This window comes from Cuculus canorus, chromosome 2 (genome assembly GCF_017976375.1).
Source record: "Cuculus canorus isolate bCucCan1 chromosome 2, bCucCan1.pri, whole genome shotgun sequence".
In the NCBI taxonomy this organism is placed as follows: Eukaryota; Metazoa; Chordata; class Aves; order Cuculiformes; family Cuculidae; genus Cuculus; species Cuculus canorus.
In genome coordinates this window covers 154,968,771-154,993,070 of record NC_071402.1, presented here as the reverse complement: position 1 = coordinate 154,993,070, position 24,300 = coordinate 154,968,771, and the positions used below count along the sequence as shown (strand labels likewise).

Here is a 24,300-nt window from a genome sequence, read left to right as displayed (position 1 = left end):
ACAGTGACCTTTAAATAGCCTGTGATTACTTTGTGTAGAACAAGTGAAACTTTATTTTTCAATGATGCTTACATGAGATTGATTTTTCTTTTCAATCTTTTCTATGACTGATTTTATTTTTCTTCATACTAAAAAATTATTTGTATGCCACTTTCCCTCTTTGTCATTTAGAACTACAAGAGTCCAAATTGAAATGTCCTTCATTCTGGACACGTTTTTCTCAAAAGTATCTAATTTGGAATTGTTGCCCATTCTGGGAAGCAGTCAAAAAGAAGGTGCAATTGGTAATTTTGAATCCATTTGTTGATCTCTTAATCACGATTTGCATTATTGTGAATACCTTTTTCATGGCTCTGGAGCACCCTGACATGCCATCGCATTACCGACGAATGATCTGTATAAGTGACAAGGTAAGTTAGATTTACATTAGACTGAATACTCCATATTTATACTGGGACAGTTCCATAAGGAGGCATACTTTTCAGTGATTTTTTTTTGGTGAATTTTTTGTTTCCTCTTTCCAGGTCTTCACTCTGATTTTTACAGCAGAAATGATCTTGAAAATCATCGCTCTAGATCCTTACAACTATTTTCAGCAAAAATGGAATATTTTTGATAGCATAGTTGTTATGATTGGCCTAATAAGCTTTCAAGACAATCTCTCATATTTCAGGGTGGTAACTATTTCTTTATTCTTTTTTAAAAGTACATGTATGGAATAGAGTTGTAACATTACAGTGAAATAGCCTCAAATTATTTTGCTGATGAGTCTGTTAAATCATTTCTCTTTCTTAGTACATAGTAAGCAAACATGAATCTTTAATTAGAGTGAATATTAAGTGGATATTAAAGAATATATTCAATATGTTTGTTATACTGTGTATACTGGATGCTACAAATCCTCTGGCTCAGGGCATTTCCTTGAATATTTGACCTAGCAGAGAGTTCCTTTGTTCTCAGTTAGGTCTGTACTGTGTCAGTGCTCAACTAAGTTTCAGATCTTCAACTAGGAAAACACATTATCTGAATGTTTTCATGAGCTTAAAGATAGCAAAAGTTCCTTCACAGATTTTCCTATTGAGTTGAGATTTGTAAAATAACATAGTTTTTCTCAAGTCTAAGACTTGTCCTTGAGGTCTCCTCAAAGCTTTCCTCTGTCTTAAGGAAAAGGAGGAGTAGCTCTGAGATGTCTATATATAATGCTACTTTTCTGCTTACATCCTTACTGTGTATTTAGAATGCTAAATTTACTGATTATGTCTAACAGCCCTTGTACCTTTTTGGAGACACTGCACCTAGAAATTCAGTTGAATTCTGTTTCATCTTGTGCATCATGCCTGAGAGTTTTTAACTAAACGCTAATTTGACTAAAAATGTCCTTCTTACCCATGAGGGTGCATAGAACAGAACCCATCTGGCTTTTCAGATCCTATTTTAAGACTGTTGGGTGAGAGATAGAAAAACTTTTTTTTCAGTTTTTGTCTGATTACGTTTGATTTAGTCCAAAATGCAGTCATTTCCCAAGCCTCGTCCGAGTACCCTTTCATGACTTGATAATTGTTGCTATTATTGTTATTCATACTAATAGACTTACACAGTCTCATATCTAACTTAGCACAAACATTTTGAGAGCTTCTCTTAGCAGTTCTCTGTTTGCAGTAACATTAACTGTCTGAGCTTAAGTGCAGTTCTTTTGCATAGGAACAGTTAAAAACCTTTCTTGGGAAATAAAAATATGCTTTTACTGAAGTAAAGACAGCATGAAAGATATAGGGTCTGTTTTTATGTGTGCTTTGCTATCTATGCAGTGTTCACCACTCACATTATTCTCTTGTGTTTTACTTACAGCTCAGGATCTTCAAATTGGCCAAGTCCTGGCCAGCCTTAAATACTCTTATGAAAATAATTCTAAACTCTGTTGGTGCTCTGGGTAACCTCACCCTGGTTTTGGTTATCACCGTATTTATATTTGCTGTAGTAGGAAAGCAGGTTTTGGGCAATTATTATAAGACAAATGCCTTAAAAATAAGCACTGATAAGAATTTACGCTGGCATATGAAAGACTTTTGTCATTCATTCCTGATTGTATTCCGGATATTGTGTAGAGAATGGATTGAAACCATGTGGGAGTGTATGGAAGTGGCTGGAGAAGGGCTATGTCTTCCCATTTTCCTACTAGTCCTGGTGATAGGAAACTTGGTGGTGAGTTTCAAACTATTTTTCAGTCTCTACTGAATGCATCCAGTTACACTAGCATGTTTTTTATCCAAGGCAAACTTTATCATTTGAAGAGTATTCACAATATTCTCTTTTCTGGATGTTACTTAATATATGCTTTTCTTCTGCCTTTTTTTTTTTCCCCCCTTTCTCCCCGTCTTTCTCTTTCTCACATAATAGGTAGCTGCTAAGCAAAATACGCAAAATTAGTTGTTCTACCCAGAGCATAACTGCAGTGCTTCTGATAATTTGGTGCCTGATTTCTTCATCTTTTGTGTGGCTAGAATCAAATAACCAAACTGTCAAGTGCTTTTAATGCTTACCAACTTATCCTTACATTATCAGAAGTTTACAGCACCCAGATGCCCTGGTTTGCGTGACAAATACTATATCTAATATGTATATACTGGTAGATGAAATCTTTTTTGTGTGCTTGGTTTGTTGTTCTATATCAGTTCCTTTTTGATGGTGATGTTATTAAAACTTATCTTTGCCTGCTCTTTTTAAACGTATGTACCTTGTTACACATTATGGGCATCAGAGCTTGTGAATGTATATTTGATATACGCAAACCCTCACTTTCCTCCCTTTTTCTCCTGCCTTTCCTTCTAAAAGGAGCCACATGAATATTTCAGTATAATAGTAAATGATTTGATTGCAGTAGTTGATGAGAGATTGAGATTTTTTTATCTGAGGAGAGTTTTCTTGAATGTATTTTCTATTAGTAGTAGTGTCTCCAAATTACTTTAATTATTTTAAGGTGCTCAACCTATTCATTGCCTTGCTGCTGAGTTCATTCAATACTGACTCCTCATTGGGACAAGAGGACACTGGACAAATGACTAAAAGTCAGATTGCCATTGCGCAGATTTACAAGGGTCTGCAGTTTGCGAAAAACAGAATTGTGAATCACTGTGGCAAAATAATGAAACGAAAACCCAAAACAACATCCAGAAAGAAGACTTTGGTGAGAATTTCTGCCAGAGATATAGAGAAAAATAACTATGCCATGACAGATGTCAAGAAGGATGTAGACAGCAATTGCTTTGACATTGAGTATTACAGTACTGAAGAGAGTTCCTCGATAAGAAGGAAATATGAAGAATTTTTAACCCATCGTAGTACCTGTGCTCCCATTGCAATAGCAGAGACTTACACTGATGAAGGTGATGACGAGTACAGTGTATGCACAGACATAGAATACAGAAAACAGGTAAGGAATATTAACATCTGAAAAATTATTGTATCTTGCATCTGTAAATATAAACTTGAAGACACAACAGTAAATGTTATCTCTTCTGTCATTTTGGCCATTTTACTTACTTTGTTCTTCCAGTAGTTTCAAAATGGTTTTACAAATGGTCTTAGTTATCCATTAAGAGATGGTAAATATCCACTCTCCTCATTGATAGCCTTAATTCTGCTTCTGTTTGTTTTGTTTTCATTTAATACTGTCAATTGCTAAATGAAGTTTGATCAAGACAGATATTCTTTCTTTTAGTTTACTTTGCCTTGCAGATGGCACCTGGAATTTTTTGAATCCAGACCTCTTGTGTTGCTTATATGTTGCTTCTCAGTTGCATGACATCCGAGGAGAATGCAAATGAACGCTTCATCTTAAAAAAAATACTAATTCCTTAATATTTTTTTAGCCCCCTATCATCAGTGGAATATCTTTGGGCAATTTCTCAAAAAAGCAGAGATCATTGATCATCTTAGAATTATCTGTGACTATTTGAAATATATAGAATCATAGAATGGTTTGTGTTGGATGGGACCTGAAAGATCATCCAGTTCCAACCCCTATGCCATGGGCAGGGATATTGTCCAGGGGATCAAGTTTCTCATAGCCTCATCCAGCCTGGTTTTGAATACCTTCAAGGATGAGGCATCTACGACTTCTCTGGACAACCTGTGCTAGTGCTTCACCACCCTTACAGAAAAAAAGTCTTCCTAATACCTAATCTATACCTACCCTCTCTCAGCTTAAAACTATTACCCCTCACACTATTACTGCACTTCTTGGGAAAGAGTCCTTCCCCATCTTTCCTTTAAGTACTGGAATTTTTATTGTCCAGAAGTATTTGATGACAAAAACTCTTTCCTCACTCTAGTGGAATATGGTAAAAGAAACCAAGAAACTTATTAAATTAAAGCCATGGAAACAAAGATTAGTGATTAACCTCTTTTGTCCTATTATTTGTGATTTAATTTGGGTAGTTCAGCAACATAAGAAAATTTATACACTACACATTTCTTTTTTTTTTTTTGTGGCAAGGAGCAGGGTGATAAGTTTCCTTTATTTTAAATCTGGTAATCTTATTAATGAAAACAAATAAATGCTCTTTGCTGGCCTTCTCCTGTGCAGAAATGTGATGGTGGTAGCTATTCTGAAGCAAGCACTGTGGATCCAGTTATTCTTCTGGAGATGATTTCCCAGCCTAAAAAGTCAGACCTACCTAAGGACTGTTTTGCAGAAGGTATGAATCTTTTATGTATTGCCTTGGCACCAAATGAACAAGTATTCAAAGATACCTGTTTGCAACATTCCCAAATTGGCAGAATTGTTTGCCTCAGACACTTGTTTATAAGCATAAAAACTCAAATAAATATACCTGAAGGCAGCACAGAATTGGAGTGGGGTTGGGATGCCTGAACACAGGCATTTTGTACTGTGTGAGATGACTGAGAACATGCAAGACAAGTGGATGAAGCTGGCAGAACTGTCTCAGAAGCTGTAGAATATCTGAAAAGGCCGAAAATGTTTTTAAACCCCTGTGCTTATGTAGCAAAATGCCATCTTTGGAGGGTGATTTAGTCTTATATTGAGGCATCAGACTGTTGCTGTCTGTATATGAGCAAGGACAGTGAGAGCACTTCTGAAGAGGCAGCTGAAGGTCACTTAGGGTACGTATGTTGGCACCTGGTGTTTTAACTGGCACTTCAACTGATTTTGCCTGAGCTCCCAGTACAGCTGGTGAAAATCCAGTCAGTACAGCTAATGGAATACAGAGGATTGTATAGCTTACCCCAATGTGGAAACCTACTTTTGATTGCCTGAATGGATCCTTAGACTTCATTGTCTCTCACGGTTCGATCCTACTGCCTTTAGTGAATAAATTAATGAATAAAAGTGTTTCTGGTGCAAAATAGTGAACAAACTAGTTATAGCATCACTCTGCAGTGCAATCAAATGAAATGATCAGTAGAAATAATAATTTACTAACCCAATAGTGAGATGGTTTCTCTTTTCAAAACAAAGAAAATAAACGCAGAAAATAAAAGAAGCAAAATGCAGAAAATAAAATAAACAATTTTGTTTTAGATAGAAGTAGTGGCTTTTTGTGCTTTATTTCATATATGCATTCCTCTATTAAATCAGATTATTTCAGCCTAAAATTTTGTCTTTTCTTTACTTTAGAATGTTTCAGCCACAGCACCACCCCATAGGTAAACCAGCACATTCTTTGTATAGTCTGTAGAAGCTGTAGAAGATATCTTATGCTTTTTAGATTCCATTTATCTACATTTTCAATGGAACTAATACGATGTTCTTTCTCTTTTCAGGTTGTCTTGTATGTTTCCCATGTTGTGCAGTGGATATCACTAAATTTCCATGCAGAACTTGGTGGAAATTTAGAAAAACTTGCTACAGAATTGTTAAACATAGCTGGTTTGAAACTTTTATAATTTTTATTATAGTATTGAGCAGCGCAGCACTGGTAAATATAATTTAATTTCTCAAATTTTGAATTGACAACTTTTAATAAAGGAAAAGAATTATTATTATATTCAATTTTTTTTTCTTCTGCTCTTACATTCCTTTCTTGAGAGAGAGACAAGAGCACCATACACGTATCCCTTAGAAGTGACAAGGGTGTCCCCCACTTGGATAAGATAATTGAATATAACAAATCATAGTCTTCTTCATAGTTGTTCATGGAACCTAGTTCTTCACGAACTTGTGTTCTTAATTAGGAGGCTAAAGCAGGGTCTGGAATCTTTAAAAACATTAAAAAAATAAAAGTACTTATAAATTTGTAAAGGAGACTGACTACTCTTAGATTGAAAAGCATCCAAACATTAAGATGTTCAGAATCTAAAAGTAAAGTTGGCTGTAAGCTGGTAGATGACTTAATATTTCATTGCTACTCTGATCATATCCTTTTCTAATGAAGAATAAAGGAAGTTTTGTTTGGTTTGAAAATATATTCATTAAGTGTACTGAAAGTAATTTGTTAAATACTACAATAGGTCGTGCAGAAGGAACGTAACCAGCTAGTGTGAAAGTGATCTGTATGGTAGATGTCAGAATTTTCCAAATAAAATCTGTTCTGTGTGCATTAGGTGTAGGTTGTATACTAAACCATGGATTTGAACTGTCATCTTTAAAATTTCCATGGCAAAATCTCCAGGGGATCTCCCTGGGATTCCTGTGAGGACTCCTCTGTACTGATGTGGAACTAAACTGAAGCAAGGAAGGAGACTGAGTTATTATTTAATATACTATAGGATCTGGCTGAGTTGAACAAAAAACTAGTTGGTATCCAGATGCAAAAATAACAAAACATTAGTGATTTTTTTTTTTAATAGAAGATGTATTGTGGTTTTGGGAACTTTCACATTTCTGAGATACTGCTGTCCTCTTGCAAGAAGAGATGCATCCATTTTCTATTTGTTTATAAAGTTTTTGCTGAGATAAAACTTCCTGAACTTGATAGAATGAAAGGATACTATACCATCAGGCATGTCCATGGCTTGAAATAAAATTAAATAAGATGGTGGTGGCAGAAAGAACACATAGAAAAGAATGTGATGAGTGCTCAGAACCATGGGAGAGCTAGTAATTAGAAGTCTGAAAGAGCATCACTCCAATGAACATGTGATTTGACTAGTAGAAGGAATCAGGGTAGCCAAGGTTAAACAATGAAAAAGACTACACTAATTATCAATCTTGCTCAGAAAAAAAGTAGGAAACGGTAAATAGGTTTATGTACATGAATGCTGGGAGTTCTCAGTTACCCACAGTCAAATCACTAGACCTGTGGACACTTGGACAGCTCTGCTGTATAGACATTTCTCCTAATTTTAGCACAGTTGAATGGCCGCTGCTTCAAAGACCACTTAACTGCAGAAGCGGTAATTTTGCTTTCTTATACAGCAGAGCAGGAGTGCGGAAGTTTTGCTAGATTGTTGGTAGCTATACATAGGAGCATCTCTGCCCCATGTCTTTTTTTAGTGGGAACATAAAATGGAAATACACCAATTATTTTACATGTTTATTGTTTCAGGTCTCGCTTGATCAGGTTATGCTCCTGCATCCCCTTATCAGTGGCCTTTAAGACTAGATTTAGCATGTCATAAATACAAGGAGCAAATCAGGTTTTCTATAGTACCTAAAAAATCATCTTCTCCCAGAGCACCGGAGACACATAGCAGAGGCACTCAGGTGTTTCTGCAAGAAGCATTTAATGGTCTAACATTAAGGTGATAGACTTTAACTGTTAAGGCCAGCTATATAGTGCCCTGCTACTGTGCTCCTCTGAACTAAAGGTCCATGGACCATCTTGGTCAGTCTCACATGTAACACAGCCTGTTATTTCCTTAGAGAGTGCTGAATGTTAATGAACTCATTAAAAAAAAATAGCAGAATGAGAGATTTAGAAGTCAGGTAAGGAGCTGTTAAGTGAGGAGCTGATGTACTTTGAAACTGGGTAGGGAATAAAGTTTCTACACCCTGTGTTTGGTTCCTGACCTTTGTCACAGACTACAGCCATATGACTCTGGGCAAATTAATTGATATCTATATATTCCATTTGCTGTTCTGTAAAACAAAACTGATGTGTTCTGACATCCCTAGGACATGAGCTTTTGTATTCCTCTTGAAAGGAGACTTAAACTTCTCATTTCGAATTTTTTACTTGTCTCCTGGCAAGAAATAAGATAGAAAGTTAGCAGCTGCAGAGAAAGTGTCAGAGAAGGGAGCAGAGATATGAATGAGGATAAGGGAAAGGGAAGTTGTTAAATCCCCTGGTCTGCTCTAGAGACACATTGAGCTCTTGAGACAGTGTGAAGGAGGAGACAAGAGACTGAGTAATTTTTATCTAGGAATTGTAGGATGTTGGGAAGGGTGTGGTACAGGGTGGGTCCTGACATATCTACATAAGTAAGAAAAATTTTAAGTGAAAGTAATGACAGACATGGATTTCTTTATTGAGAAATAGTAATGGATGGATAGATCATTAGAAATGTTGGCAGCAAAAGAGAAATGAAGTGGAGATGGAGATGTAAGGTAGAGGAGAAATGAATGGAAGTAAGAATAAAGATATTGCCGGACAGCTGGTGAGGTAATAATGCAAGGTGTTAAAAGGAAAGAAAAAGATTAGAAATATCACAGACTTAAAATATATTAGCAAGGCAGCAAATAAAAAAAAACCTTGCAAGCTAACAATGGTGTAAAATACAGCAATCAATAAAATATTTTCCTAAACCCTTACTGACATCAAAGTAGGGTCAAGGTTTAGGTAAAAAAAAAAAAAATGTGAAAGTCCAGGGAAATTCAGTTCCAGAAAAGTGTTCATCATATTTTCAGTATCTGTATTACAACTCTGCAGACTGAAAAACAATGACTCTTTTGGAAGGTCTAGGCCTGAAAGACAGTGCTTAATGTGTTTATTTATAAGAATTTATGAAACTTTATTTTGAAGAATTTTAGACCAACACCTTCAAAATTATCCACTAACTTGGGTAGTCAAGATTTTTGGTAGCCACAATTGACTACCATCAGATATTTTCTGAAGAAATCTTAATCATGTGAAACTGAAAGTATGTGATTTTTTCACCCAACCTGAAAATGAGATTGTGCTTCTTTTACAGTTTAGGTTTTCACTTGTAAGTATAAGTGTTGCTTGACCATAATTTAGTATGAAAAGGTTATAATAAGCCAAGCTGTGTATATTTCTGCAATTTAAAATAATTTTCCATAAAACTACTGAACTGTTTTAAAACTGAATTCTAAAATTCCAGGCATTTGAAGATATTCACCTTCAGGACAGAAAAAATGTGAAATTGGTCCTGGAGTATGCTGATGGAATATTTACCTACATCTTTTTTATGGAGATGCTTCTGAAGTGGGTAGCATATGGTTTACACAGTTATTTCACAAATGCCTGGTGTTGGCTTGACTTCATCATTGTGTGTGTAAGTATTATACTCAGGTTGCTTTACATTTTGAATGTTGATGTTTTCTATGTAAGTACATGTAAAATCTGATTATGAATAAACACAAGTGTAAAAGACAGCTGAAAAAAAATTGCAATGGGAAGAAACTTTAGAACAAATTTAAATGGAAATTGCAAGTAGTAATCAGAAGTTCCTTAAGGAAATTTTATTACGTGTCACTGTCGTTGAGAATCATGTTGGTAATAAAATCCTTTTTGAGCAAAATTAGCGATCAGAAACAAAATGAAAATAAATTAATTAAGATGATATAAAAATGTGAGGCTGCTGGCAACTCCTGCATTTAGAAATAGAAAAAAAGCAAAGTTGCTTCTTTAAAGAAGAAGAACTTCAGATGGTAAAGTGAGCTGAAAAGTATTGTTGGAAAAATAATTTACTAGACAGTTGAAGCCTTACGACAATGTTTTATTTGCAACCAAAGATATCATACAATCATAGAATGGTTTGGGTTGGAAAGGACCTTAAAGATAATCCAGTTCCAGCGCCCCTGCCATAGGCAGGGACACATCCCACCAGATCAGGCTGCCCAAGGCCCCATCCAACCTGGCCTTGAACACCTCCAGGGATGGGGCACCCACGACTTCCCTGGAAAACTTGTTCCAGCACTTCACCACCATTTTTATAGCTATAAAGAGAAATGCTTATACAATGCTTAAACAAGAAGTTACACAAATCACAGAATCATAGAATAGTTTGGATTAGAAAGGGCCGTCTAGTCCAACTCCCCTGCAGTAAGCAGTGATATCTTCAACCAGATCAGATTGCTCAGAATCCGTCCAAATCAATAGTGAGATGGAGGATACATACATAGTTATTCTGAATTCAGACAAAGTTAAGTAATATAATCTTGCCATAGAAGAATGAAATATTTTTCATTATCAGCAATACACTGGGAAGATATTGAAGTTAAATATTTTAAAATAAGGACATCTAAATCGCTGGCTTCCAGTAACATCAAACTAGTTGTTCTATAGCCTCTGAATAGTTAGCATTGAAAGCTGTGAAGTATTAGGGAATTTCAACAGAAAGATCTAATAGTATGGCTGTTTAAAAAGAATGTATAGCATAACTTTAGCATTTGCTGTTCTGTAATATTAATGTCCAAAACAGAGGAAAAGCATGAGAACATCCATTGGCTAGACAATAAGACAACAAATTCAAAGAGGAAGGAAGAGTCAGACTATAATCAGTGAAAAAAAACATTTATTGAAAAAATTTTCTGATGTCTTCAGTTCATTCTTTCTCTTATGAAAGTTTTAAACCAAGTCCAGATATATTTTTGAAAACAATTTTTGTTTCCACATCACCATGTTAAGATATGATTAGGAATTATTGCATACACTTCTGAGAATGACTATGCAGATAATGGGAATAATTTATTTGAATAATTCTTTCTAGTCTTGTGTATGAAATTGCCACCATTACTAATCTGGTTGTTATACTAACATTTTAAAATATTCTATGAACTGGTTTTGGAAGTAAAAAGAAAAAAAGTGTTTAAGATTAGAGTGAAATAATTCTGTTATTTGAAAAATATTGGATAAGAGTGAGGTAAAATTATATTATGATAATTTTGAATGTGCATTTTCTGCTTTTGACTTACCAGTGGAAGGTACTGTAACATTCAGCCTGTGATTGTCTACTGACACAAATAAAATTAATTTCTTTATTTCATTTAATAATCTCTGTTTCATTTCAATGAACACAGCTGTCATTTGTTTCCTGGGGACTAAAGAATGTTTCTGAAGCCCCATCACTCTGTTCTTCTGGGAGTGCCCTGAAATCTCTCAGGACTCTTAGAGCATTGAGGCCTCTACGAGCTTTGTCAAGATTTGAAGGGATAAAGGTAAGGATGTTTGGGGTATGTTTGCATATTTTGTAGTAGCTGCATTTCAAATTTTTGTAAGCATTACAGCTTGAGTCTCTGTTTTGGGACTTGATTACATAAAGACGGTTGAGGTTGCCTACTTACATCCTATGGTTGTTATTTTTAAATAATACCTAACACGTTCACAGAAATTTACAAATACAAATGAAGTAAGGAATGTGAATTATAATGTGCTGCAACAACAAATTGTTACGTATTGTAATGTGAACAGTAGAACATTTTTCCATGTGTCCATTTTCAGTGCAATGTGCAGAACAAACTAAGCAAGATTTTGGCTTTTACTTTTCTGCAAAGCTATGAATCCTAGGAAAAAAAGACAGAAATCAATTAGATTTAGACAGAAAATAGCAAAGAACCACCTAAACGATCTGCTGACTAAGCAGACCACACAAAAATAGATTACTGGAACAAGAACAAAAATGGTGCTCTTCTGTGCAGGTCCTGGAGGTTTAATAACTTAGGTGAAGAGATAAGAATGTCTTGCTTCAGGGGAGCACATTGATAGAACTGATTTTTAAGAAAGACTGAGAAGGAATGGCATTGAAGCCTCCCCAGTAGTTGATGACAAAAAGAGATGAGAATACTAAGGTTTGGAAAGGAGTAGCGAATAAACCAGGAAACTTCATTATACCACTGTACAAACCAATCATGCATCCCTCCTTATCTTTAATTCTGTGTAATTTGGTATAGACTGTATTTAGAAAGGAAAGCAATAAGGTGGCTCGGTACCATTCCCACATTAGGAATTTAGAATTTAGAATTTAGGAAGGGCAGGTTTTACCCTTCAAGTTCAATTGGCAGCTGGTTACTAGTGGCTCAGTGGTCAGTTCTGGGGCCAATACTGCTTAATGACTTAATTAGTAAACTGAAGAATGTAGTAGAAATTGTCCTCAGCAAGTTCACAGATGATACCAAATTGGAGGTGAGCAGTTAATACAATGGGGGCAAGGCTGCTCTGCAATGAAAGCTTGACAGGCTGAAAATATGGGTTGCAGGAACCTCAGGAATTTCAGGAAAGGCACATGCAAAGTCTTGCACCTGAGCCAGAGTAACCCGATGTAACTGTAGCACATGGAGAAATGAGCAGCTTTGCAGAAAAGGACCTGTGCTGAACAGCATGTTAAACGTGAGTCAGCAGAGCAACAAAGATCTACCGCACACTGGGGCTGTATTAGCACAAGTCTGGCCAGCACACTGAGGCAATTTGCTCTTCTATTTCGGGTACCTGTGAGACTGAATAAGGAGTATGGTGTCTAATTTGGAACTCCCTACTGTAAAAAAAGGCAGTAACATACCGGAGAGCGTCCAGCAAAGTAGCACCAAGATGGTCAGGGGACTGGAGAGGAGAAGCTGAAAGAATGGTGCTTGTTCTGTCCAGAGAAAGGAAAGTCAAAGGGAGGATCTGATTGCTGTCTCTAACTACTTAATGGGAGGTTATGTAAGAAATGGAGCTAATGTTTTCTGGTTGGCCAGCAGTGAGAAAATGAGAGAGAACTTGCTTGCTGTAAGCGATATTCCAGTAGCTTCCTGGGAAAAAAGAGGACAGTGTGGGTGTATAGCATTGCAACAGATTGTCCAGAGAAGCTGTTGAATCTCCATGTTTGGTAAAATGTAAAACCTGACTGAACAAGATGCCCAGCAACTTTTTCTGTGTTGGAACAGTTAATCTTCAGTGGTCCCTTCCAATGTGCTTAATTCTGTATCTTTCTAGTATATGGATATTCTCCAAGGCCGTGAGAAAAGTCATCAAAATTTTCTCATAATGATAGCAATGAAACATACTCAAAGAGATTTTCATTATGCCCCATGACAGAGTGATGAAAATGGTGAAAATAAATAGGTGGTAGTCCTCATATTCAAGCGTGGTCCTGCCTGACCACACCAATGTGCTTCATTCATGAATACAACTTCTTATCACTGCTTGTGTCAGGTCCCTTGACATCACCAGCACAGACATCAAAAACTGGAATTCCATTTTCACTGGCACCGTTCCTGGCAAATGCTTAGTGCTCGCCATGGGTTTGCATTCACCTTATCCTCAAGCAAGCCTAAATGAGGGAAGACTGCTGACCAAAGCAATGCAGTTTATCAGAAACCAAACTCCTCTACTTGATGTACTGTGTGCAGTCAGTGGCTGGTGGTTATTGGGTGAGGTTCATTTTGTTATGGAGAGCAAGCTGTTGTTCTCTCACAAAACCCCATTGAGAAAAAAAGAGAGGGTTATTTATGATATTGTAGTAAATGCAGATCATACGACCCATTACTCTATGCCTGATTATTAGGTCCTATAACTACAACCGATTCATAATCTTATTTGATGTATTTCTTCTACCCAAGGATAAATCTGGTTGCCATCTATTTTACTTCCTTCCTCAATAAGGCAAGACAGGATATCACAGAATTACATGTTACGGTGAGCTTAAGGCTGGCTTCAAATTTGTTATTTACTAGTTTTTATGTGGGTGACAATCTGCAACAGATACAAAAGAAGAAAAAATAAGTGGTTTTCTGGGAGGGTGTTCTACTGAATGTGAATAATTAATTTTTTTTTCATTATTTTATTTATTTAAGGTTGTTGTGAATGCACTCTTAGGAGCTATCCCCTCAATCTTGAATGTTTTGCTCGTCTGCGTTGTCTTCTGGCTCCTATTTAACATTGCAGGAGTTCAATTCCTTGGAAAAAAATTTTCAAAATGCATACTTAAGGAAGGAGATATCAATCTAATTGATAACAAAGATAATTGTACTTTCTATAATGGAACATGGAAAAATAATGATGTAAACTTTGATAATGTTGGGATAGGATACTTGGCTCTTCTCCAAGTGGTAAGTTCTATGAAAACATGCTCAGCTTTGTTTTATTCAAGGAAATGTGTTGAGCGTCCCAGTCGTGGGACACCACTACCCTTCTGTTTATCTCACTGAGAACAGAAATTTTTTTAGCTTACATTAAGTATTTTACTTATCTATAATCTGCTCAGTTGCTCCTAAAGAACACTTTAGCATATGCAACTTGGTGTTAAAATCAAGCACCTGTTTCATAGCTTTTCAATTTTGTTTTAATTTTGATTAACATACGAAGCCTGAAGGGGTCTGTGTTACAGAATTTAAAGTTATTCTCATTTTCTGTTGTGAAAATTAGTTCAGAGTGTACGAGACAGAAAAAGCATGATGAAGTTTATTTATATACATACAACCCTTTCAAGAGTAGGTTGGATGAGGCTTTGAGCAACCTGATCCAATGGGAGTTGTCCGTGCCCATGGAAGGGGGATTCGATCTAGATGATCTTTAAGGTCCCTTCCAACCCAAACCATTCTATGATTCCATGATTCTATATTTCTATACTTTCTTTTATTTTATAAGTCATTAAATAGTGGAATGCTAAATTATTGATCTCCCTAATACCACGTCAAAGAGGAGAAAAGCAGCTGTTATCCTCTGTCATTTCTAGATTAAGTTTTTTGCCCTGTATCCTCTTAAGTGTTTTATGATTCTGCGGAGTTGCTAAAAGTTGCAGAAAGGAATCATCTGCTGTTTTCTTAGAAGTTCTTTTTATTGTCTTAGGATATATTTGCTAGTTAAACTGAAACTCATACTGCTTTTTCAAAAAGTAAAGATTTTACAAAAATTTCACTTTAATAAGAGTGAACATTAAAACACATTTCACAGGACTCATGGTACTTTTTTTTCCTTTTCAGGAGATATTTTTTTTTTCTCTTTGCTAAACTCCAGTGAATTGTATTTCCAAGTAGATCTTTGAAAGTGATGCACGTGTTTTATAGCGTGCTTCTCACATTTGCACAACTCTTAGCGTGTTTATATTAACTCTACCTAATTTTGTTTTATTTTTACTTTAATGAGATTAACCTTAATAACGCTTCATTTTCAGGCAACTTTTAAAGGCTGGTTGGATATTATGTATGCAGCAGTGGATTCACGTGGGGTGAGTCATTTTAGTTGGTTTGCCTATCATTCTTCCCTTTTCTAGCCAAATAATTCATTTTTCAGCTTTGTTTGTAATATCAATTTATGAATACAAGCAGATCAATGCTTCACACTATGCAGTGAAACAATGATCCTTGGAGTACCGGCTATATAGAGTTTAGAAAAAAAAAACCGTGGTCAAAATAGAGTGACACCATACCAAAACCTGCTATATCAAGAATTCAGAGGGCAAGATCTTGCAACTTTTGGACAAGTCTGTATTGGAAACAGCAACTGCTGATCTTGGAGGGGCTGTGCCTCTGAAGTAAATTTCCTTTTCTTTTAAAGGTGTACAGCTACATTAAAACTCCATGCATCTTTAGCAGTTATTTCTGGACATTTTCTTCCCTATATTTGACATCCTTACTATTTCTTCCCTATTTCCATGTGCTGTCTCTCATTCTCTCGCTATTCAGTGTTTTTCAACTTTACGTGTTTAATTTAATTTCCATTTTCCGTATTCATTCAAGTACTGCAATGCTGTACTCTTGAATGTCGTGAAATAGCTCCTAATTAAAGAGATTGTTCCTTGTAGGGCTGATAATTGTGAGCTGGCTTTTTAAGACTGCTTCTTGTCCAGCATAGCTTTCAAGGAGAAGGTGGTGCACTTTGATGTTTAGTCTAAGCTGTTTTTCTGATCTGGGCATTCACAGTATCACTTCTGATTTAAATTATTTATCTAGTACAAACAGTAACAAGACAGAACAAAACAGTTGTTCTACTTGTATATCTAAATAAAGGTTTAAATATGTAGGAATAATTTATTTCTCCTGACAATAAAAAGATTTTTTATTATAAGTTGCGCATGATAAAGCTATGATTATCTGATTTCTACTAATATTATTTTTCTGGTTTTTTTGTTTGTTTGTTTGTTTTAACAGATAAATGAACAGCCAAAATTTGAAGCGTCCTCAGCCATGTATATGTATTTTGTGATTTTCATTATTTTTGGATCTTTCTTCATGCTGAACCTTTTTGTTGGAGTGGTTATCAGCAATTTTAACCAGCAAAGGAAAAAGATGAGTACTACATGAGCTAATTTAGGGTCTCTTGTAATCCCAATTTGATTAAATGAGTGCTGTTTTAACATCTAGCTGTCTAACATTTTCAGATTACTATTTGACAGGAAAAATTTAAAATAATATTTAAATACTAAGTTTTGAAAATAAGAATCTCCTTTTCCTCAAAGCTTTTAGTAGTTTACCTGTATATTCTGTTTTCATGCCAAGTCCTTGATTTATTCTAAAGAGGAGGATGAGGAAGAAAGTGTGGGTAGTTTTAGAAAGGAGAAGCCAAAAACAGTTATATAGGCATTGATGGAATTCTTTTCTTCTGCTTTGTGGATTTACTTCGGCAAACAGAGTAACCTTTTTTTTGCTGAGAATAAACATCTAACAAATGTGATAAGCATAATCAAGGAACACTACTGTTCATGGCAGAGGGAACCACTGCTTTCCTGGTAAAGAAACTTGAAAAGATCTTGTCGATCAGAACTTCTTCAAAAACTAGCTACATTCAAAAAAAATCTTGTTGTCAATAAAGTAACCCTAGAGATAAATTTACTGGGGTCTTTAAAAATGTCTGCATGAAGGTCCAAGCCATGGCTCCTGGAAAAGGCTATCTAGAAATTTAAAGCCCATGAAGCACTGACTGCTTCCTCTTTTCTCCTCACAGTTTTTAGATTTTCTGTTGTTTCTATTCAGTAAGAAGGCAAAATCTTAGGATGGAAAATGCAACAACCAAAGAAAAACAACAGTCAGCCTCCGCTGGTACACTTCAGCTTCTTTGTGACATGCTTATTTGTCAATTGAGTTCCTTCCTGGAATCATGTAGGGCATTAAAATATCCAGAATATCAAGAGAATTTGAGTCAATTAATCCACTTAGAGTCTTAAAACAAATCAGCATCGTGCTCATTAAAAAAACCACCACAAAAGCAGACATCAACAGAAGGTTTCCAGTTTCCAGGTTCACATTTAGAAGACAGACTCTCTACAGGAGCCATTTATTATTTGCCTAGGTTGACTTATACACCAAGCAAGAAAGAATTACTGCCCTTGGTAGAGATAAGTGAGCAACGAGGCTGACAGAAAGTTCTTCTGTTCTCTTCATTTGAACAGAGAAAGGATATGTAGGTGTTGACGAACAACAGCCTAACTTCACTATAATAATTTCCTTTTGTAACAATGTCCCAGTTACAATAATCCCAACAGTCAGAAACAATGCTGGTCAAGTAGTTTATGAGCCTGAACACTTATTATAAGTTGTTGTGGACATAACACTTCTTTCTTTTCTTGGTACATATAGAGTCATAGAACAATAGAATGGTTTGGGTTGGAAGAGACCTTAAAGATTATATTCGCTGCTTATTGGGAATTTTCATTGACATTTCATATAGTGAAGCTAAATTGAATTTCCAAAGGTTTTGCCAGAGTGATTCAAAGTGCAGATACCCTACAGAACATTGTTACATATTTGTGTTATAAATTGTTAATCATTTAGTGCTGTTATGATGAGTGGCTTTTCCTGGATACTTGGTTCAAAGTGATTGATGAGTAATACAGGTGGCATAGATAGTAATGAGTACCAGAAATTCATTAACAGGAAGCCCTGATAGAACCTGGTCCCAAAGTGCTTATTCATAATCCTCCATTAACTTGCTAGCCCAAGAGTATGCTTCTGTTCCTACTTTTCCCAGAAATATAAATGGAAAGTGTGTTACTTGTTGATGAGTCTTACGGCAATTTTTAAATATGAAATAGATTTGTAAAATTTCAGAGTCTCTCACAGTGAGAAAACTGACTCAGGAACACTGCCTAGACAGGACTTTGATGATCCTTCCAGTACCTGAAAGGCTTGTGGTGATAGGACGAGGGGGAATGGGTATAAACCGGAGAGGGGCAGATTTAGGCTGGATATAGGAAGAATTTCTTCACCATGAATCATACAATCATAGAATCACTATGTTGGAAAGGACCCACTGGATCAAGTCCAACCATTCCTAACAATCCCTAAACCATGCCCCTCAGCACCTCATCCACCCATTCCTTAAACACCTCCAGGGAAGGTGACTCAACCACCTCCCTGGGCAGCCTGTTCCAAGAGAGTGGTGAGGCACTGGCACAGGTTGCCCAGGGAAGCTGTGGATGCCCCATCTCTGGAGGTGTTCAAGGCTAGGTTGGATGGGGCCTTGGGTAGCCTGATCTAGCTGGATGTTCCTGTCCACGGCAGGAGGGTTAGAACTAGATGATTTTAAGGTCCCTTCCAAGCCAAACTATTCTATGATTCTATGATTCTATGATCAAACTCCAATCAGCTTTTTGCAGTATATCTTTTCAAAGAGCAGGGGGAAAAGGAGAAATGGTGAAGACATATTTTGTCTCTGTGCTCTCTCAGTTCCCACTCATAACAGCTGCAACCTCCTTTTTTTACATAAACTTGCTGATGTTTATCTACTTCACTGCTTAAACTTCAACTGGAAAATGGTATTCTCTCCCTTTACTTAGGTGCGAAAGAACTATTTCTGACTGAGGAACAGAGAAAGTATTATAATGCCCTAAAAAAACTTGGATCCAAGAAACCTCGAAAGCCCATCCCAAGACCATTGGTGAGACCGTCTTATGTAGACTATGATAAGAAAATAAGAAGATGGTGACCACATTTAAACTCAGTAGCCAGGCATCTGCAAATAAACTTCATGTTAGAGCCCATCAACCTCCTCATTCAATATAGCATTTACAGTTTTCTTTCTTTTTCTTAATTCCATCTAATGCAGTCTGTGGGTATGAATTTAAGGAAATGTACAGCTTATCACCTATCAAATGAACAGCCTACTTATAAATGTTCATATTAAGTATTTGCTATTCATAACACAATCTTGGTTACTTAAGTTGCATGATATTGCTTCAGCAACTAGATTGGATTATTGCAGGTGAGAATGGATAGCGAGTGATACATGCCCCATGGCTGTTATTTACTTTTAAATAATCTTACGCTTTATTTCTTATATTTTCTTAAATTGAATTCCAGTCCTGGCTTCTCATAGTAACTATTCAGAGTTTTTCTTGCTTATGGCTTTTTAATTAGAATTGCTTATCCTAAAATGTCTGCTTCAATAAGTATTTCTATTACAAGAGCAATCACAGTGTATTCTGAATGCTTTCCTGCTGTATATTTTTTTATAAAGAAATGTATTTGCATGATACCTGAAAATACTAAGCCAAATATTGTTTTCTAAAAAAAATCCCTAAAAATGCTCCTAGTAGCTTATTGTTAAATTTATGTTCTCTTAAATTCTGTTTCTAAGCACAAATTACTGATAAATATTTGAATGTAGCCTGGGTTTTAGAAGGCGCATTAAGCAGTTCTTCTCATTCTCTCCACAGAATGCATTCCAAGGGTTACTATTTGATATAGTATCGCACAAATCATTTGACATTACTATTATGACTTTCATCTGTCTAAATATGGTCGTTATGATGGCAGAAAATAGCCAAAAAGGCAACAGTGATGTTCTTAATAAGATCAACTATTTTTTTGTGGCAGTATTTACTACGGAATGTGTCATAAAAATACTAGCTCTAAGATATTACTTCTTCACCAGTGGATGGAACATATTTGATTTAGCTCTTGTGATCCTTTCACTAGTTAGTAAGTATCAATAGCTTTTAGATCAGGTAATGTGTCTTACCAATATTAAGCAAAATTTCTGTATAAAGTAAGCGCTTACATATATTTGATAAACAAATTCCAAATCCATTGTACTTTTTCAAGCCATATGCTAAATTATTCTTTCTGAAAGAATATAATCTTGGTTTTCCTTATATTTTTGTGGAGTACGAAAAGGTAAATGGATAGGTTTAATTTTTTTAAAGTATGAGTTTTACTGAGTAATTAACAGAATAGATATTTAATGCAGTAATATCTTTGCCAATTTATTTTGCTTAATCTGTTGTCTTAATATTTTTCATGTGTTTGATTTACATGTAATTGCATTAACTGTTGTATTCACAGTAAGAGTGAATTCAGGTTAAAAAAAAATGTTTGTATGAAAAATGGGAAAGATTTATTTAATTTTCCAGAACTTTCTTTTGAGAAGGAAGATCCTGAGGACAGATTTAGAAATCTCAGGAAAATTTAATTGCTAACCACTATTCTGAGTCTGGGCCAGTATTTGTGACTGCAAAAAGTCTTACTAAAACTTGCTTGGTTTCATTTTACTTTTCAAATAAGTCTAGACACTTGTTGTTTCCTTTACGAAGGATCATATATTGCTTTAGTTTCATATAGTTTGTTTGGTCTTTGCTTCCTTCTCAGGCTCAGGTTATATCATAATACAAAGGAGGGAAAGAAAACCTGATCTGAGTTTATTGTTTCATTCCTAAGCACAGAACCCCTTTGCTGTTCCGTGCAGTCCAGAAAAAGTCTGACTTCTGAAGTCATAGCAATAGCTTGGGTTCTCTAACTATTTTGGGTTCTCTAACTATTTTACGTTCCCTAACTATTCTATGATTCTATGAATAGTTTGGATTGGAACGGACCTTAAACATCATCCAGTTCCAACCCCCCCTGCCATGGGCAGAGACGCCTCCCACTAGCTCAGGCTGCCCAAGGCCCCATCCAACCTGGCCTTGAACACCTTCAGGAATGGGGCACCCGCAGCTTCCCTGGGAAACCTGTGCCAGTGTCTCACCACTCTCATGGTGAAGAAATTCTTCCTAATGTCCAGATCTGCCCCTCTCCAGTTTATACCCATTCCCCCTCATCCTGTCACCACAAGCCTTTATGGATAGTCCCTCTCCAGCTTTCTTGTAGGCCCCTTTATTTTGGGAATGAGGTGTGATGGAGGACAAGTACTACAAGACAAATACTAAAAGACATTTTTTCTCTATTTTCTTCTCAATCTTCTCTGGTCTCATTCAAGTACCAAGCACTAATGAAAGTATCACGCTTGGCATGTGGCTTAGGCCTGTAGAAGAAGCAGCAATCCGAGAGCAGCTAGGAGACAAGCCCTGCACCTTCCAGCACAGGAGTTGAAGGGATTTGAAAGGATTTTTTAAGTACTTGAGCAATATGTAATTTCATCCCCTGAATTAGAGAAATCTGGGAGAATGCAGTTTTCAAACTATACATAATCTTGATACATCCTTAATAATAATAATTAATAATAATTAAATAATAATAAGGGCTTATACTGATAGGACGAGGGGCGATGGCTATAAACTGGAGAGTGGCAGATTTAGACTAGACATAAAGAGGAATTTCTTCACTCTGAGGGTGGTGAGGCACTGGTACAGGTTGCCCTGGGAAGTTGTGGCTGCCCCATCCCTGGAGGTGCTCAAGGCCAGGGTGGATGGGGCTTTGGTGGGAGGTGTCCCTGCCCATGACAGTGGAGGTGGAATTAGATGATCTTTAAGGTCCCTTCCAACCCAAACTATTCTATGAATCTATGATTTAAAGGTGTTACAATTCGTCTTTCTCTTCCTAAGAACTTTTGTAAGCAATTGCAGTATTGATGGTAGTATTTGTGTTGGAAGTGATGTAATGTGATCAATGTTACTTTTGACACCTGAAGCACAGATTATAACAAAATGGACATAAAGAGGAAATTTCATTGATACTGCTTGACAATGTTTTTTTTTTCTTTTTCATTTCAAAGGTATTGGACTTTCTGAAGGCTTTCGGGCTTTGTCCTCTCCTTCACTTTTGAGAATATTTCGTTTGACACGAATTGGCCGAATCCTGAGATTAATTCGAAAAGCTAGAGGAATTAGAACCCTTCTTTTTGCATTACTGATGTCTCTTCCTGCCCTGTTCAACATTGGTCTTCTGCTTTTTCTGATTATGTTCATTTATGCCATTGTGGGCATGACAAACTTTGCCTGTCTTGGCTGGGAAGGTGGGATTGATAACCTTTTCAACTTTCAAACTTTTGTCAGTAGCATGCTCTGTCTCTTCCAAATTACAACATCTGCTGGCTGGGATGGTCTTTTGGTCCCTCTGTTCAGCAAACCTATTTCCTGTGCTCCCAACTTAAATTTAACATATGAACAGAAAAAAAATTGCGCAAATAAGGAGGTTGGTATTTTATTTTTTGTAAGCTATGTCATCATATCATTTCTCATTGTTGTAAATATGTACATAGCTGTCATTTTAGAGAACTTCAATGTTGCCACTGAAGAAAGCACAGATCCTCTTTGTGAGGATGACTTTGATATGTTTTATGAGACCTGGGGGAATTTTGATCCTCAGGCAACACAATTTATTTCATATTCTGCTCTCTCAGACTTTGCAGATGCTCTGGCAGAACCCTTACGTGTTCCAAAGCCTAATAAAATGCATCTCATAGCTATGGACCTCCCTATAGTTACTGGAGATAAGATCCACTGCTTGGATATCTTACTTGCTTTCACTAAAAGGGTCTTAGGAGAAACTGGGGATTTTACTGGTCTTGAATTACAGTTGGAAGAAAAATTTATGGCTGCCAATCCATCTAAAGTTTCTTACAAGCCAATTACTACTACACTTAAAAGAAAACAAGAGGAGATATCGGCTCTTATTATTCAAAGGGCCTTCAGGAAGTATATGATGCAGCGTTCTTTTCAAAATAAATCCTTCTTATACCGTCATAAACATTATAACAGTGCTACCTTTGAAGAAGAAACACGTGAGAAGGAAAGTCTTATTGCATCCATGCATAATGAAAATAATGGTAGGAAGCTAGATAATTCACGAACTGCATCTTGCATATCTCTCCCTTTATATTATGATGGTATTGCTAGAACAGATAGTGGTGGCGTGGACTCATAAGGTTTCCTCAGGCTGCAGCATTTTTTATTAAGCTGATATAAGGTATTTTCAGATGGAGAAAATATTTTAATCTAAGAATGCAATACTTAGAATAATGATGGCAACCTTTACATATTGTGATTGTTCAGTTTTGCAAATACTCCTTAAAACAATTAAGATTTGAACAACTATGTCTTAAATATTAGAGGAAAATCAAACCATAGATTTTTTTTTTTCCTCAGTTACTGGAGTAAATGAGTTAATTTTTATACCCCTCATTTTTTTTTATTCCTTCATATTTCTAGATTTAGAGAAGAAATCTGTAAAAGATCAGTTGTAACTATAATATTATTGAGAAGCACATAGGTCTGTAGAAGAATGTATATCTCTTTAAAGAAAAAGCCTGCTTTGAAAAAATAGCTATTGTAGCAAAAGTAAATAATTACTCTATTTTCTGTGAAAGAGCTCACTCAGGACACTTGAGAATAATCAGCCAGTAATTTCTGTACTGTTTGGGACCATATTCCTCCTAGTGCTTTTGAATAGATTTGTTTATGCCTAAGAATTTTTAAGGAGGCTTTACATCTAAATGGATTTAACATATCATCCTCAGGTGTCTGCACTTCAAAGTTGTATATAATTTGTTCTTTGTATTATTCAGTGTATGAAAGAAGTAATAATAATTACCAGAATGAAAGGGTGTTATGCAAGAGGTACTGTTTCCAGAAAATCTTAAGAACTATTGTACATTAAATTTCTTCACTATAATTCATCCAAATGTCATAGAAGGTATTATTTAGTAATCCAAAAAGGAGTTCATGTTATATCTTATGAGACAGCATTTATTAAAGTTAGAGGAAGTATTTATTTCATTGGCTCTGAAAAAACCCACACATATGAACGATGTATATTGATATCACTTCTTCTGTGTTGTAGCAGTTTATGTTGGTCAGGTGAAGTGTCATGTTGGGCTCAGAACTACTATTGAAATAGGACTGTTTTAGATTCTTCAATAAAGAGTTCAGATGCTTACGCATTTCTGCCTGTTTTGTAAGAGTTATCTTCTGTTTCAGTTTATTACAAGACATAATCTGTTATTAGAAGGGTCAAACCACAATAATATAATTTTCAAAAATAGCTACTTATTAGCAAAAGAAAAATGAAAATGTTTTACTTTCTATAGG

The 24,300-nt window shown here is 35.9% G+C and overlaps 1 protein-coding gene across 3 annotated transcripts in view; it reads left to right on the top strand.

The window, feature by feature from the left end:
• LOC104057020 (sodium channel protein type 5 subunit alpha) overlaps window positions 1-24,082 on the top strand; it is a 41,532-nt gene extending 17,450 nt beyond the window's left edge. The window contains exons 12-25 of one of the 3 annotated variants that reach the window (XM_054059577.1): window positions 172-410; window positions 525-677; window positions 1,849-2,202; window positions 2,978-3,430; window positions 4,586-4,697; window positions 5,785-5,939; window positions 9,244-9,417; window positions 11,165-11,302; window positions 13,916-14,170; window positions 15,235-15,288; window positions 16,211-16,348; window positions 18,831-18,935; window positions 19,714-19,978; window positions 21,987-24,082. In XM_054059577.1, the coding sequence (XP_053915552.1) occupies window positions 172-410; window positions 525-677; window positions 1,849-2,202; window positions 2,978-3,430; window positions 4,586-4,697; window positions 5,785-5,939; window positions 9,244-9,417; window positions 11,165-11,302; window positions 13,916-14,170; window positions 15,235-15,288; window positions 16,211-16,348; window positions 18,831-18,935; window positions 19,714-19,978; window positions 21,987-23,137 (3,746 nt within the window). In that variant the 3' untranslated portion in view covers window positions 23,138-24,082. The remainder of the gene's footprint in view (window positions 1-171; window positions 411-524; window positions 678-1,848; window positions 2,203-2,977; window positions 3,431-4,585; window positions 4,698-5,784; window positions 5,940-9,243; window positions 9,418-11,164; window positions 11,303-13,915; window positions 14,171-15,234; window positions 15,289-16,210; window positions 16,349-18,830; window positions 18,936-19,713; window positions 19,979-21,986) is intronic. The other 2 variants (XM_054059575.1, XM_054059576.1) reach the window with 2 other exon arrangements.
• Window positions 24,083-24,300: the final 218 nt, after the last annotated feature.